Source organism: Panthera uncia (genome assembly GCF_023721935.1).
Source record: "Panthera uncia isolate 11264 chromosome D3 unlocalized genomic scaffold, Puncia_PCG_1.0 HiC_scaffold_8, whole genome shotgun sequence".
NCBI lineage: Eukaryota > Metazoa > Chordata > Mammalia > Carnivora > Felidae > Panthera > Panthera uncia.
In genome coordinates, this window is record NW_026057586.1 from 27,863,907 (window position 1) to 27,880,790 (window position 16,884).

General features: G+C 46.5%; 1 protein-coding gene across 4 annotated transcripts in view; it reads right to left on the reverse strand.

The window, feature by feature from the left end:
• Nucleotides 1-9,019: 9,019 nt before the first annotated feature.
• Nucleotides 9,020-16,884, reverse strand: part of SLC14A1 (solute carrier family 14 member 1 (Kidd blood group)) — a 54,385-nt gene continuing 46,520 nt past the window's right edge. For 3 of the 4 annotated variants that reach the window (XM_049620166.1, XM_049620165.1, XM_049620164.1), the window contains 2 exons: nucleotides 12,966-13,015; nucleotides 9,022-11,455 (listed from right to left, as the gene is read on the reverse strand). In XM_049620166.1, coding sequence (XP_049476123.1) covers nucleotides 11,279-11,455; nucleotides 12,966-13,015 — 227 coding nt within the window. In that variant the 3' untranslated portion in view covers nucleotides 9,022-11,278. Of the gene's footprint in view, nucleotides 11,456-12,965; nucleotides 13,016-16,884 lie in introns of all 4 variants that reach the window. The other variant, XM_049620167.1, reaches the window with a different exon arrangement.

The following is a 16,884-nucleotide window of genomic DNA, read 5'->3' on the forward strand; positions in this document are numbered from 1 at the left end:
GATGTTTGAATCTGGACCCAGTCTTGCCTCTTAGCCACCCCCCCCCCACACACACACACATAATGGCTGAGATCCAGGGAGCAGAATTGATTTGCTTCCTGTCAGGCCCTCCCCCAACATTTATGGGGCTGGGGCAAGAGCATGAAAAGAGGGCTTTGGTAGACCCCATCTCATTTCTGTCCTGCACAACAGGGCCTCCTGCTTGCACACAGGCAACTCAGGGGACATATCCAAGCTTTGGTCACCCCCACCTCTATCAGCTGTCTCTTAGTAGCACCGTGGGCCCAAAGGTCTGTGACCTGCAAGCACAGGGTCCTCTCAGAAGAATGACTCAGGGAAGGGGTCCTTATGGGAGCCCAGGAAGCAGGCTCTGGCCATTTGGGCAGGACATTCTGTGATCGTGGGTGTTCAAAGCAAGGTCTAGAAGGGGGTCCCAGGCTCCTGGTGGACACATCCTCTGGGTCCCCTGGGCTTTTCATCCTGTAGGGAAGTCAGATTTCTTCCAGAGGGAAGTCAGATTAGGACATTTTAAAGCACAGAGGGTCAGGACAGGGCCCTCACTGCCTAGCTCGAAAGCATGTTCTTCTGTCTCCAGGCTGCTCCCCAGAAAGTGACATTTAATCGTGGCCAGGAATTGCCAGTCTCTTTTGGTAAGGAGTGAATTTATACTAGAATGTGTTTGGAAAGGGCTTGGGGATAAGACTTCCCCCATTTCTCATCATCCTCCCAGTTTGTTGCTTCCTAGTCAGGACATTAATTTTAATGCAGGGACAGAACTCAGCTGAAAAAGTGACCTCCGGGCTGGTCCTACACCTGGGACTTCTGAGGGGGGTGTGGTGAGTCAGGTCATGGGACAGTGACAAGAAATTGGCAGAATCCCTCTCCCTGCATCCTGCCTCCTGCCTCTGAGTCTCCCTCTGGTCCATCCTATTAGCAGAAGCTAACAGGCTGAGGAGAAACTGCTGAAGGCAGAAAGAGATTCTCAACATGCCCATGCATCCCATGTTAACATGAGCCAGGAGCACAGCCGGAGCCCTCCCACAGCCTGGCATTTTCTGCCATGTGTGTCCCAAAGCATTAGCCATGGGGATGCAGAGTTTGGGTCATAACATCAGTTAGTAGTTTAACCCCATGTAGCAAGTAATATCAGATTCCCAGCCTGGGATGTGGGGGGGCAGGGGTGTCCTCCCTTGGTTCCCCACCCCCTCTTGACTCAGCCTGTTCCATCCACTAAGTGTGTCACTTGAATATTCCATTATCAGGTTTTTTTTTAAATGTTTTTATTTTTGAGAGAGAGAAAGAGACAGAGTGCAAGCAGGGGAGGGGCAGAGAGAGAGGGAGACACAGAATCTGAAACAGGCTCCAGGCTCTGAGCTGTCAGCACAAGAGCCTGACGCAGGGCTCAAACTCACCAACCACGAGATCATGGCCTGAGCTAAAGTTGGAGGCTCAACCCACTGAGCCACCCAGGTGCCCCTTCTATATCAGTTTTGGTTGTTGGTCATAACAACTGAAACTGATTCTAACTCATTTAAGTACCCGTTTATTGGAAAGTCATGGGGCTAGTTCACTACATGAAAGTTAATAGTAATCTGGCCTTGGGAGAGGGTGGGGGGTAGGCCCTGGGGGAAGAAGCCAAGATCGCATGAAGGTTGCATGGCCTTTCTCCACACCACTGCGGTGAGACCCAGCTCCAACTCCCTTCTACCCTGGATGTCTGCTCAAATTTCAAATTCCTGCAGGGCGGAATCTGATTGGCCCAGTTTGGGTCAGGTGGCTCTCCTTTGGGCCAATCCCTCTGACCAGGGGATTAGAGTCCAATGATTGGCCAGGTCGGAGCCCCTTGACTCTCAGGTGCCTGCGAGTAGGGTATTGAGGTTGGCGGCCCCAAGAGAACCCAGTGAATGGGAAGGAGCAGATCTCTTAAGGGAAGGGAGGTGCTGTTACCAGAAGAAGGTAGGAAGTATGTTGGGAAGATAAAAACAAAAATGGCCATTAGGGCAGGCAAGCTGGGATTTCAAGATTCTGGGAAGAGGAAGTAACCGTATTCTAAATAGCATGGAGGAGGGAAGCCTACAGCCTGCCCGGCGGCACAGGCACGCACCTGACTTGGCTCCTTGGTCCTGCTGGCTGGCTTCTCTCTTCACTTCCATGTGCTCAGCATGGAATGCGTTTTAATCATGCGTTGTCCTTGGCTTCCTCTTGTACATCCCTCCTCCTCCAGCCCCCTCCTCTTTCCTTTCCTTTGCGTGACAGCTCCCCTAGTGCCGGATGACCTCCTTTCTTGGATTCGTCCACCAAAACTGGTCTTTCTAGAACCCCTTTCCTATATGATTTGTTCTTGCTGACTATTAGGTGGGAAGAATCCAGATAAACGAATTCCACCAGGTTTTTATTGTCTGAGATCTTAACGAGTTGCAGCTGTCACAACATAATGCTCTTTCACTGAGAATTCGAGGGAGAAATTTTTGATTGCGTGGGCGGCTGCTGGCGAAGCCATCATAGGGCCTTGGTACCTCTCAGATCATGCAGGTGGTGGCCTGATCTGGCCCAGGTGTGGCTGTGCTGATTCTGACACCAAGGGCATGCACTTCCTTCATGGACCTGACACTGAGTCCTGGGACGGTAGATCCCACCTTGCAGCCTGGAAAGAAATACTGCTTTACGTTAAATTACAAGCGGTATTAAGCACACAAAGTCTGTCTGCACGGATCAGTTGGCCAAATATACACGGGGGTGACATTCAGAAACTTTAACTGCTCTGGCAAGGATACTGACCAATCAGATCCAGGATGCTGAGGAAGGGGGCTCCCCACGCGTGGGGCTGTGACAGGCTGTGAGGGGCAGGGCTGCAGGTGACAGGATACTTTCCACGAGGAATGTGAAGTTCAGAGGCAGGACAAGCGGTGCACGTGTGGACATTGGAGGAGGCCCCCAGAAGACAGAAAGAGAAGCAAAGCTGTCCTCACACAGTGAGTGGAGGGGTGCGGGGCAGGGCCTGGGCACTAACAATGTTATCCTTCTTCTTTTGGGTTTTTTGTGTCTATGAAAAATCTAATTAGCCATTTCTAAGTCTTTCCTACAGGTGAAAAGAAATAATCACATGGCAGCCCATGAGGATGGCTAAGATGAACTCTGTACCATGGCCTTGGCAGTGAGACAGGTGGGAGTGAGGTGGGAGATGGTGGCGGTGAAGGACTGACTCAACATAGCAAAGCTTTGGGCATCTAAAGACTAGGTTCTCTGCCACAGGCCCTTCCTTCTGCCCCTGACCACCTTCTTTGTACTCTGGTGTCACTGTGAATTTCAGGGCCCGCCAAGACATGGCTCATTTCTTTGGACCTTAGCAGTGGTTCTAGAAAGGGTGGTAGTCAGGGGACCCAGGAGGAACACAAATGAGCCTCCAAAGCCGAGTCCCGATGACCCAGGGAGAAAATGTGCCAGAACAATGGCAGAGTCTCACCTCCTCCAGGAGGCCATCCAGCTTCTGTTAGTCTCTGGGATTTCTGAACTTGCAGTTGCTTTTATGTAGGAGAGCACATTAGAATCGTCTGGAGAGCCTTTAAAGATTCAGGATGGGATAGGACAATTGTATTTTTTCAAAGATCCTTGTGCATAATTCTGATAAATGCACTTGGTTGACAAACATTATGGAACACTTATAAGAGTGCCTGGGAGTTGAACTTGCAATATGGAGCCCTTGCAAGAAATCTAACTCTCAAACTGGCTTCGTTTGGCTAGTACAGTTTTAAAAATATCTGAGGGGCTCCTGGGTGGCTCAGTCAAACATGTGACTCTTGATCTCAGCTCAGGTCTTGATCTCAGGGTCCTGAGTTCAAGCCCTGGGTTGGGCTCTGCCCTGGGTGTGAATCCTACTTAAAAAAAAAAAAAATCGGAAATGTGAATGCTTTGGTAGGCTTGGGGTGGGGTGTGCAATTTTCAGTTATCCACAGTCCCACTGTTCCCTTTTACTTCATAACCAGGTGCTTTGCTTTTTTTCATTGCTTGTGACACATGAGCACTTGTACATCTGGGGCACTGTTCTTCACATGGACACATTGGGCGACAGCCCGCTTATCCCAGTGGGGTTGCCCCAGCTCCGAGTGTTTCTGAGGCTGCTTTTTAGGTACTGCCTTCACCATAACTTTATTCCACACACAAGAAAATCAGTCTTCTCCCTCTGTAGCCATGTTATGATTATTCTTTAAAAATGACATCCTCGGGGTGCCTGGTGGCTTAGTAAGTTGAGCATCTGGCTCTTGGTTCCGGCTCAGGTCACGATCTCATGGTTTATGAATTCGAACCTCATGTCGGGCTCTGCACTGGCAGCACAGAGCCTGCTTAGAATTCTCTCTCCCTTTCTCTCAGCCCCTCCCCTGCTCTCTCCGAAGGTCTTCCTGGAAAGGTGTAAAATTTTACCTGAAATTGACACTCCAGAGTTAGCTAACTCTGTCTCCACGTGATACAGGAAAGAAAGGCTTCTTATCCATTCATTCAGGACATAATGATTCTCTAGAAGTTTGAGTTCCAACAGCTCGGTGCCATCTGAGTTGCCATGGAGACCTTGTAGCCTGTTAAGAGCCCAGGGTTGGGACTCGTCTAACCAAGCACCGTCCCATAGACATATGATATGAGCCGCAAATGCAAGTCATATATGCGATTAAAATTTTCTCGTGACCAAATTACAAACTTTTTAAACGGTGAAATTAATAATATCTTTTATTTAACCCAATGTATACAAGGTATTGTCATCTTGATGTTTAATAAATATACAAAATTATTGAGATATTTTGCTTTTTTTTTTTGGTCTTATATGTTTGAAATCCAATGTGTACTTTTGAACACACCTCAGTTTGGGCTGGCTTTATTTCAGGTGCTGCGTGTGGCTACTCGCTCCCACAAATCTGGCCGAGAGGCCAACATGGGGTCTCAGAGTGTGGAATTGCCGCTCCTACGACCTGCCCATATGTGCTCTTGTTCCCCCAAGATGTGCTTGCTCTTGGGTCACTGACTCATGCTCGAGCTGCCGTTTGTTTCCTGTGGTCCGAGGGACCTAACCCTAGCTAGATTTCCTGACACTGTGCCAACTTTCCTCTCTGCTTCATTTCTTCCCCTTCGAGTCCTTGCATGTCACTGTGATATAATTCAAAGCTTCTAAGGGCTAGGATCCAATGGACCCAACCCAAACAGGAAACTGGCTTTCTCATTGTTTATTTGGAGCCATAAAGCAGAAAATGTCAGACACTTGTTTTCAATGCTTCATTGAGCTGGAACTGAATTGAAACTAACGATTTCCAGTGGGGCCTTCTGACATGGAATGATTTAGAAGCTTCAACTGTTAGATCTAGAGGGCTAATTAAAACATGAATTGACCCTAAACTTTCCTTGCTCTGGTCAGTATCACTGGCTGCCTCACCTTTTGCTTAGCATCTTGTTAGTCAGAGGCTACAAGATTCTTGTTAGTCAGAAGCTGGGGTATCCTAAAGTACTCTGGGAATATTCCAGCAACTATTCCACAAAGCATCTCTGCGTAAAAGGTCTTGGTTTAGGTCTCTGTCCCAAACCCCTTTTGTAAATCCCACAATAGACAATCTTGTCTGTCACCACATAGCTCTCTTCAGTGTGGTCTGGGCACGACGGTACTGTATACTGTGTGGTATTGTATACTCTGTACCACTGTGGCAGACATGTTTGTCTGCTTGTCCAATAGCCATTCTTCCTGCGTTCCCTGCAATATGGCGGAGCTCACCTGCTACAGTAGGGGCTGACAGTGCCACATGCATGCTTTTACAGACTCCTTTGCAGCCAGGAATGGCCTTATGACCCTTTTATGCCAAAGAGACACAAGTGAAAGCATTTTGGGAAAGATTTTCCTCCCTGATAAAGAGAGAGAGACATGAAAGAATGACTGTCTTGCAACTCTGGTTGCCTCCTTCTTCCTGATGTGGTTGTGAGGTTTGTAACAAGGCAGCTGTTTTGGGACCGTGAAGTAACAAGCCCGGGGATGAAAATGAAGTCTTCTGAGGATGTTGCGAAAGAGGAGGAGGATAGAAAGAGACTGCATCCTTGATGACATCACTGAGCAGCTGCACCAAACTTGGAGCAGAACTTTCTACTTTTAGGAATGAAACTACTGTTGTTTAAAGTACTTTTGGGCAGGTATTCTCTTACTTTCTGCCAAAAGCATGCTAACTGGTATGGATGCCTGGCATTTAGTGATATATTCTTGTCTTCTGTTTCTTAGAAGGAGGAAGTCACTGAAACACTGTTCCTTCAACCTCGTTGGCCAGCTACCTCTTACATCCTCATCATCATGCTACTCCCTTTCCTCATTTACTGGTCAGTTCACCTCAAAAAGTTCTGTGAGAGCAGAGGCTGTGACTGACTGGTTCACTATGGAAGCCCACTTCCATCATGTGCTAGTCATTCAACAAATATTTGCCAATTCGTGAGCCAATGGGGGCTACCAAGGAGGTAAGATCCTTAGAATTTGGCTACTGCCTAGAGGTGAGGGAATGAAGCTATGGATGATGAACTGTTTCTGGATTGTACGGTTGGCAAGAGGATGCTACCTTGTAAGTTAGCACAGGGTGGAGAGCAGAGTCATTGAAGAAGATGAGTTTTGCCCTGGATGTGTTGAGATGGATACTTTTGGAACAGTCCCCATAGACGGTTGAACACCAGGTCTGGACTGAAGCTCTGGAAAGATGGGATTGGACGGGAAGATGTATAGCATGAGAGAAGTGATTCTTGGGTGCTGCCATCTCATTGTGTGGCACTGCCATCTACCTTGTTACCCAAGTGGGAATTCGGGAAGTCATCCTTGACACCTCCCTCTCCCTCCCTTCCCACGTGAATCCATTACCATGATTCCACTTCTTGTCTCTCACCCCCATAAACTTCTCTCCGTCCCCCTGTTACCACTAGAGTTCAAGCCAAACCACATCTCCCCTGCACTACTGCAGTTGTCTGCTTGGTTTCCTGAAACCACTCCAAGCCCTTTCACTCACTGTAGTCCCGCCACATCAGTCTTCTCTCACTCCTATTTTTCTTTTCTTTTTTTTTTGAGAGACAGAGACAGCATGAGCAAGGGAGGGGCAGAGAGAGAGAGAGACAGGGAGAGAATCCCAAGCAGGCTCCATGCTGCCAACGCAGAGCCAGATGTGGGGATCAAACTCACGAAACCGTGAGATTGTGACCTGAGCTGAAACCAAGAGTCAGACGCTTAACCGACTGAGCCCCCCAGGTGCCCCTTCTCTCACTCCTTGAAAGCACCAATCCTTGTCTCAAGGCCTTTCTGCATGAGCTTCCATCTGCCAAGAACACTGCTCTCTCCATCCTCCAACTTCCTCCACCTGCCCATCTCTGGTCGACTCTAGGTCTTGGCCTAAACCTCACAACCTCACATACCCCCGACCCCATGCACCTTTGTAGCCTCAGAAATTTAAGTTTGTTGGAACACCATGGGGTGATTTGGCTTTTGGTGACATGTATGGGCAAAAAAGCCAACCAACTAACCAACCAACCAACCAACCAAATAAACAAAAAAACAAACAGCTTAAAAAACCCCTATTATCAAACTTGAATTATTAATTAAAATGAGAACTGTAACTATCCAGGGTCAGGAATTCATGAGTATGGACAAGTGCATTGTTTCCCCTAGAAGGCAAATCTACATAGGAAACCAAATAGCTTGTGAGTACGGGCTCAGACAAGGAACATTAGCTGCTTGATCTAAATGATTATATTTGCTAAGCCATGATCCCTCCAGTGTGCCCATTTCTACCACAAGGGTCTCCCTAGACACCTGTTCCTAGACCACTACTCCCCGTGCTGGAGACCCCCCTCCCCCCACCACTGTGTCTGCCTTCAACTCCTAAGCTTCAGTGGCTGACCTGGTCCCCCTCAGATGTAAGGTTGCTTTAGCTATGTTAACACCTATCTGGTTAATATTTAGTAAGGTTAAGGTCAGACCTTGGAGCAGTCGTTTAGACGATTTCACATGTCAGCTTTGATCTACTACATGTGTTTTATAGTTCGATTTTAAGAGCTGTGAAAGCAGACTATAGAGGACTTAAATCTACTTCTTTAAAAGTCTGTTATTTACTATATATGTTTAAATTCCTTCAGGATCTATATTGCTAATTGTTTTAGCAAATGGCACTCTGTAGCCTTGAAATTATAAGCCTTCTAATGTTCTGGGGGGATTGTCAAAGCAGGTTCAAGAAGGAGATTTTAGGGGCACCTGGGTGGCTCAGTTGGTTAAGCATCTGACTCTTGATTTTGGCTCAGGTCATGATCTCACAGTTCCTGTGTTCAAGCCCAGCCTCAGGCTCTGTGCTTACAGCATGGAGCCTACTTGGGATTCCCTCTCTGCCCCGTGTGCATTCTCTGTCTCTCAAAATAAATAAATTTTTTAAAAAAGGAGATTTTACTCTAAAGATGAAAGCCTTTTGGAAGGAGTTTGTTAGATAAAAGGAAGGCTGAACACATTCATGCGCATAAAACATTTTGCTATACTTAACAACCTCAAAGATGTTTCTGCAAGATTGTCTGTAAGAGGCCCCCCTTGGAAAATCCTGATCTCGAACTTAACCTCCTATCTCAACATATTTCATGCTAATCAGATGTCATAGGTAACTAGCATTTGGAGTCTTTAGCTGAAGAGCCTTAAAACCTTTTCTCTGTTTTCTACCGAAGACCAAAGGGGGCATTTAATGACCAGATCACTCTTGTATATTTATTATCTTGAAACAATAGGTAGAAGAGGTTTTGTTTTGACAGAAGGCATTCCAATGTGGCTAATCTACCGTGGCCTTCTTCGATTTCTTGTTTGGACTGCCTTTGAAGGTTGGAGTGAATTTCCATTCTTACCATGTTTTCTTTCAAACACGCTAACTGTGGATGAGGGGAGGTGGGAGAGCAGTCTCTGAAGACAGGTTTCAGAGACAAGCACTGCTTCACCTTCAGGGGCAACGTTCTGAGAAGTAGTTCCTCCCAGAATGCTGCCCCCTGAGGCTCAGTCCTGGTGGGGTACCGAGGGCCCGGACGGGATGCCTGGAGCTGCCTGGCGGGATATTCATCTTAAAGTCTTAGGAGCATGTCCTGAACGTCCATGGCTATCCTCAGTAATCCAGTCTCAACCCTGAGTGGGGAGAACGATGTGTAGTTGAGAGGAGACCCACAGGGATGGGCCCATATATCTGACTTGAACAGGGTTTGCTCAGTGACACGTCTGGTGCTGTTACCAAGTAGAAGAAAGGAATCAGGATACCAGCACATCAAAACATAAGCAGATACAAGCAAGACACAATTATGCATGTGATTGTTAATATACACGCACGATAGCTATAAAAGGCATAGGTGACTTTTAAACAAAATCTGTACAAAACTGAGCTGTGAGTATAATTTTATTCATATTCTTACCTAGAAATTTGTTATACAGACAATAGGAAAAGAATCCAAGTGATCCCTGAGGAAACTAACAAAATACTTCATTTCAGGGTAACACTTAGTAACAAAAACAGCTTGAAAAAATTAATACCATTTAAATTCGGCAATGTACAAGGCTTTAGAATGTTCCTATTTACACGCCTGTGTGAGTCCACCAGCAGAAGGTATACGGAGAACACTCCATGTCCTGTGAAGATGGGCCTGGAGGCATGTCAGAGGCTCTGGTTCACTCAACCACAGCCTGGACTCTTCTCTCCTGGTTTATCTTTGGTTCTGCTTTCGTTTTTGAGTCCTCCTCCCCTGCCCTCCCACCAAGTCTTATTTCACAAATTCCCTAACAAGGGAGATTTCCGTTCACACGGTGAAGATTTAGTTTTTCCACATGACTCTATGACAGTTGCAAATTCAGGGTTTCAAAAGGCTTTGGTCACAGGGTTGTTAAATCAGAACAATGTTTGTTTTCCTGAGAAAAGGAAGAAGTGGACTTCTCCCTGAAATATTTTAGGTTGGCTTCCCTTCTTCTGTTTATTCCTGCAGCAACCTAAATATTTTGCACTGAGCACTGCAAACCCCAAGGGGGGAAAAACCCTTTAGGATTCCACGGTTTCTCTTTCCGAATCCTCCAAAACACTGAATCCATACAGATTCAGCGGAAGGTAGCGAGTGGCACTTTCTATGGCATCCTCACTGTGTTTGGTTATAGGATGTTTATAGGACTGATTACTTTAAAATTAAAACAAAGAAAAACAGGAGAACCCTTTACCTTTGGGTTCTGAGTGAGAATATTGTGAGTGTGCAGATAATAATGACTTTTTTTTTTTAATGATTTTTTTTTTTTAAAGAAATTCAACAACTTCCAAGCATCCAGAAACAATCTGAACTTAACTTTCAGGCTTTATAACATGTCAAACATCCCAAATGGATTGCAAATTGTGGCGTTAAAGGACCCTTGGATGCTGATAACTTGGTTTTACACATTCCTGGCATTTACAAAATCAACATGTGGATTACAGTGAAAACAGCTATGCCGAATATTTCATAAAAATGTAACTTTTCTTTAATATCTAGGAACTGGTTAAGCCAGGAACTTCTCTTATTTTACCTCATTGAAAACACAAATGCATTCTCATAAGAAAAAGATAATAAACCTTATCTAAAAAAAAAAAATCCTTTGCCACGTCTAAGAAAAATAACATTCCAGAATAATTTTGACTGATAAAATCCCTTTCTCTCTCCCACAGCTGTGTCCACCTGGAAAGAATCAGCCCATCTCCCGTAAGAGAATCCCACCCACACAGGGCAGGATCCAGGCTGTTCTGCTGAGGGGCTGGGGCATGAGCTGTGGGCACTACCACTGTCATGCGTAACTTGTATTGATTTCAAACAAGTCACACTGCTTATCTGAGAATTCTGGGTTGACTTTGACTTTGTGACCATGAATTCCATTCGCTTGAGGCTTAGTTGTAGAGCTTAATTTTTAATACTGTTAACATCACGTAGCCTAACCAAACACCAAGAATATCAATAAATGTCAATCATTAGCTCTGGTCTCACGTCTTCATTCTGTTGGAGCACTTGACCTTATGAATATATTAGTCTTAGCACCAACGCCCCACCAGAGCACACCATCTGGTCTCTCACATGTTTGGGGATGCTCCTGGAGTCTAAGAGGAAGCTACAAAATGAGCCTAAGAGCAGATCGCCAATGGGTTAGTAGTGCGAAAGTCGTTAAGGGCAAAGAACAGCAGTTTGCCAAGACCCTGGGGGTCACCTGGGGCAGTCGGTCAGCCACCCCTTGTGACTATGGCTGTGGGTGGGGTTGCTCTCACAAAGGGCTTTCAACCATCCTTTTTTTCTTGGCTTGTATGTAGAAGATGCGGTTTTCTTCAGGATAAGTGACTTTACCGAGGGGCATCCTGTACATGTTGGCATTTTTCGTGGTCAGCAAGAGGAACAGTAGTGTGGCCAAACAGAAAGGCCAGGTACAAGCTGGCAATCCCGCCTGAAGAGGAAGAGACAAGGCACATACTCCTCTGAGATCCTGTCACAAAGTACCACCCTTCATCCTATTCTCATTCAGCCCAGGGGGATGCATCCTTGGAGCACTGACCCAGGCTCCACTAATGCCCAAGATGGAGTCCAAGATCCCAGGGCATTTAGCAGGTGAAATGCCCTCATCTGCTTCTTAGGGTGGTCATTTGCCTGTCCACCTTGTACATCTTTCCCTTCCTTTCATACAGTGGGCTTCCTATGCCACGGGGCACCTAGAGATGTCACTTAGCAAACCGCCAATGTCTCCTGACCTTCATCACACCCACAGGGCCCTCTTTGCTGAGTTCAGCCTGTGGTGCCATCTCTCCTCCCGATTTCCACCCAGACTAGTCTTGGACTCTACTGGCTTTCCTTCCTTTTGTTCCAGTTCCCAAATAGATTCTAAGCTCCTTGAGGGGAGGTCCTTCCTCTGGGCTGTTCTTGGCAACTCATGCAGTTCTGAAAGAGAAGGTCAGGGGCAGGACAGTGCTGAAAAGGAAGGAGAAAGAGGGGCAGGAGCCACTAAATGGGAGATGGTTTTGCCTATTAAATAGTTCAGCAGGGGTGGCACCTGGGTGGCTCAGTTGGTTAAGTGTCCGACTTCTGCTCAGGTCATGATCTCACGGTTCATGAGTTTGGGCCCTGCGTCAGGCTCTTTGCTGACAGCTCAGAGCCTGGAGCCTGCTTTGGATTCTGTGACTCCCTCTCTCTCTGCCCCTCACTTGCTCATGGGCTTGGTCTCTCTCTCTCTCTCTCAAAAATAAATAAAACATCAAAAAATTTTTTTAAATACTTAAGCCAGGATGTGAGTCTGAATAGTCTTACGACTGATGGAGATTTAAAAAAGGACAAGGTGTGGGGTACCTGGGTGGCTCAGTCGGTTAAGCATCCAAGTCTTGATTTCGGCTCAGGTCATGGGATTGAGCCCTAAATTGGGATTCTCTCTCCCTCTCTCTATGCCCTTCCCCTGCTCTCCTCTCTCTCTCTCTCTCTCTCATTCTAACATAAAATTAAAAAAATAAAATAAAAAAGACAAGAGGTATGAAAAACTAATGGCTTGACCCAAAACAAAAAACAGCACCATCTGGGTCATTAGCCAATTATATTTTTCTCTCTTTCCTGATTTCTCAACCACCACATGGTCTTGGCTTTCTGTTCAAGTAGAAGATATTCTAAGGTCAATTCCCTGACACTCAGAGTTAGAATATGAACTTGATAAATATGTTATACAGCCTAAGTTTCACTTCTTTAAATTATCAATCTGATATTTTTAGCAAGCCTGGTGATTGTAGTTTGGATTATAATTCACGAAGAAGCTACAAGGTGAGTGGGGACAGGCAGGTCCAGGAGATGAGAAAGTAGTGGCTATCACAGCCATGGATCCTGCATGGGACACCACCCAGGGGGACCTTGGGAGGGTTTCCATATCATCAGAAACTGATCAGTCATGCTATGACAATGCAAGATTAAAGCAAACTCACCACAGCCATCATGTGTGACAGGCTGACTCCAAGGTAGGCAGTGAACAGGGCTACAAACAAAGGGGAACAACAGTACTTAGTAGGTGCACTTCTCATTACAGGGAAGACTGCCTTCTGGTATAAATCCCCTGCAAAGGAAACTTCCATGTCTTTCCAGCCAGCCCAGCACCCTGGTTATAAGTATGAGCTTAGAGTCGGCAGCTCTGGGTTCAAATCCAGACTCTACCACTTAGGAGCTTGGTGGCCTCCATTCTAAGCCTACACTTTCTCACATGCACAATAGAGGGAATAGGAATTCCTTTCTCACGGGGTTGGTGTGACACGAAAGCAGGTAATACTTGGGTTTAGCACGCAGTACGAAGTGCTCAGTAGGGGTGCCTGCGTGGCTCTGTCGGTTAAGCACCCGACTTTGGCTCAGGTCATGATCTCGAGGTCCATGGATTTAAGCCCCGCATCAGGCTCTTGTGACAGCTCAGATTCTGGAGGCTGCTTCACATTCTGTGTCTCCCTCTCTCTCTGCCCCTCCCCCGCTCATGCTCTGTCTTTCAAAAATAAACATTAAAAAAATTTAAAAAGAAGTACTCAGTAAAGGTAGCTTTTCTGTGATTACTATTTGGTTCATGTTACTGCTGATCCTTAAGGAAAAGGCTTTCCATGGCCAATAAACTTCCCTGTTATTTTATCTGAGCATGGTTGGACTAAAATGAAAAGTATGAATGTTTCTTCGGATAGCACGGTTTCTGTACGATCACAAGGATTCTCGTATTGGTTAGAATTCACAGTTAGAAACACTTGTGGTATAAAAAAAAGATGCTAACTCAGAGATCAGTAGAAACAGAACACAAACTTGCGATTTCTCCCCATAAGAACATTTTTCCAAATACCATTAAGATCGGCATACGGGCTAATGAACTAACATGCTACGTTTTTATTTACTCTGAGCGAGCGCAAAACTTAAAGTAGCAGTTTGAGTATATCTGTGACCTTCAACGTGAAACAACAAAAACAAAGCTCTCAAGTAGCTAATCATCAGTTGAAGGGGGGTGCTCAAGAAGGCTCAGGGAAGCCCTTGGGTTTCACCAAGGCAGGCTGCAGAATGACCTTCATAAGCTGGCCACACAGCCACCTGGCCCAGCAGCACAGACAGGTAGGCACGCCCACCATCTACTGCCCCAAAGCAGGAGAAATCACACAGCCACCACGGGGGCGGGGCAGGAAGTTGGGGGGAGGGACTCCCTCCCTCATTTACTTTACCACAGACTTCCAACCTTTTATCAATCTTTGGTCTTTTTGTCCTGGTATTTTTGTTCAACAGTATGTCTTTCAACATCTGAATTGTCTCCAGCTAGCGGGAAAGGCGTGTCTTGGAAAGACAAGCTTCAAACCCCAGCTCTGCCATTTAATTGTACAACAAATCCCTGAACGTTGGAATCTGGTTTTATCATTTGTCAAAGGGCAACTTGAAGATGTTCTTTACAGGGAGGGGATGAATCTCACATGCAATCCTGTATTTCCACAAAGAGCAGCTCTCAAACCCATCCCTGTCCCTGGGGGGTGAGATACTGATCTGAGCAGAAGCCAGCAACAGCTTGGGTTGGAAGAGCTTTTTTGTTGGGTTTTGAGAATTTCATTCTTTTTTTTTCTATTTCATTCATTCATTCACTCACTCACTCATTCAACAAATATTCACCGGCCCTTGGGCAAGTACCGGAACATTCTGTCCTTGCTCCCTTGGGCGCCGGCTCTTCTAGGAGATGTCCCCTGAGCACCTGAGACTCATTGCACTTCTCTGCATTTGATACTTATTACATTTGGAAGGCATTGCTCTGGTTTCTTACAGTTACGCGGTTTCCAGGTGCTCTCCAATTACAAGCCACTTTTCTCCCCATAGAAAGAGAGTCAGACTGCGTAACAGTAACTGCCCATCAATTAAGATTTGCTGAATCAGACTGGGAAAGCCTTACAGTAGAGGTGACATTCTGCACACCACAGTTTGTAGGCGATGACTCTGACAGAGCTCTGGGCAGCAGAGGGAGAGGAGAGGCCCCGAGAGCTGAAGGGCCGGCAATGTCCGTCCCCACAGGCCACTGTGTACAAGTCCTACTGTGACAAGCCAAGCATTAAAAGGAGACGAAACGTGTTTACAGTTTGCACTGATAAAATAACAAGACCGAGGAATTCCTTGGTGGGCAGCTTCCGGTGTCGAGGCAGGGAAGGCAGCAGTGCCGGGCCCTGTCAGAGCTTCCCGGGTCCTCTTGCTGATAAGGCCATGTGATCTAATGAAAGAGCAACTCTGTAATGAATGTCCGTTCTTTATTTACTTTGGCTGGCCGAGTCGGTCTTTGGTTTGGCAAGGTCAGGGTGACGTGGGCAAGCTGGAACTTGCTGTTACATTTCCCATGTGAGATTTACCTTACAGGAGGGGGCTGGAGGTCTGCCTCAAAACTTTATGTCCAAAGAGGGAAAGGATGGCCAGTACCTAGTATGGATGAAACGTGCCCTCTCACACACCACTGGTGGCAGGGGAAAGCGGGATGGCCCCTGGGGGAGGGCATCTATTGAACGTGGCATCTATTGAAGTTAAACTTGGCAGAGCTAGGACGTGGCAGAGGGTCTGGGTTCTCAACTAATTCAGTACATTGCCTCATCCATTACGCTACGCCATTAAAGAAAATCTGACCTGTCCGAAGGAAGGTAGGCGTGATAGGCACAGTCACGGCCCCCAAAGACATTCACGCTCTAATCCCCAGAACCCGTGAATATGTTACCTTATCCGTCAAAAGGAGCTTTGCAGCTGTGATTAGGTTAATGATCTTGAGACCGGGAGATGAGTGTGGGTTATCCAAGTGGACCCAACGTAACCCAAGGTCCTTATAAGAGGTAGGCAAAAAAGTTACACTGAGGGAGCAGGAGGGAGTCTTTTTACACTCTGCTTTATACTCTTCTGTATTTATCAATTTTTTTTTTTTTTGGTACCATAAGCCCATACTACTTCTATAGTGAAGAAAATAATGAAGATATTCCTGCTTTGAGGAAACCCATCTGCTAACATCTTGGCCTCATCCCTTTCCACAGTCTGTCAAGATTTCAGCAACAACTCGTGTGACCAAAACAGTTTCTGCTTGATCTTGAAGGATGTACTCAGGCTGTCCCCATGCTGGCCCCGACCATCCAGTCAGATTGCCTCCACCAACAGGACTTTCTCCGCTCAATTTTAGGACATACAGAGAAGCCACCGTCTCTAAGAGGTGCTTCTTTTTTTTTTAAATTTAATGTTCATTTATTTTTGAGAGAGAGAAACAGAGTGAGAACAGAGAAGGGGCAGAGAGAGAGGGAGAGACAGAATCCAAAGCAGGCTCCAGGCTCTGAGCTGTCAGCACAGAGCCCGACGCAGGGCTCAAACCCATGAACCGTGAGATCATGACCTGAGATGAAGTGGGGCACTTAACCAATTGAGCCACTCAGGCGCCCCTAGGAGGTGCTTCTTGATGATTCTGCACTGTCATGTGCCCCCAGGGAATCTGGTACTGCAGATGTGTCCTTGTTCTGTCACAGATATCATATGGTCTCCAGTGGGCTTGCTCTCACCCACCTGGCTTCTGCCCTTGATCATAACACTCTCTGCGCACAGGAATTTCTGGATCTAAAGTTGCTAACCCCCTAGGTCTTCCCAGTACTGTCTGGGAGGAAGTTCAGATACATCATATCCGGCCATGGCCACGTGGGTTTCATGAGTGTTTAATATGTATTTTCTATCACCGCCCACACAGAAACATAAATGTAAGCCCCTTGAATAAACATTTGAAATCTCAGGGCGCCTGGCTCAGTCGGTGAAGTGTCGGACTCTTGGTTTCGGCTCAGGTCACGATCTCATCGTTTGTGGGATCGAGGCCCGTGTTGGGCTCCGTGCTGACAGCAT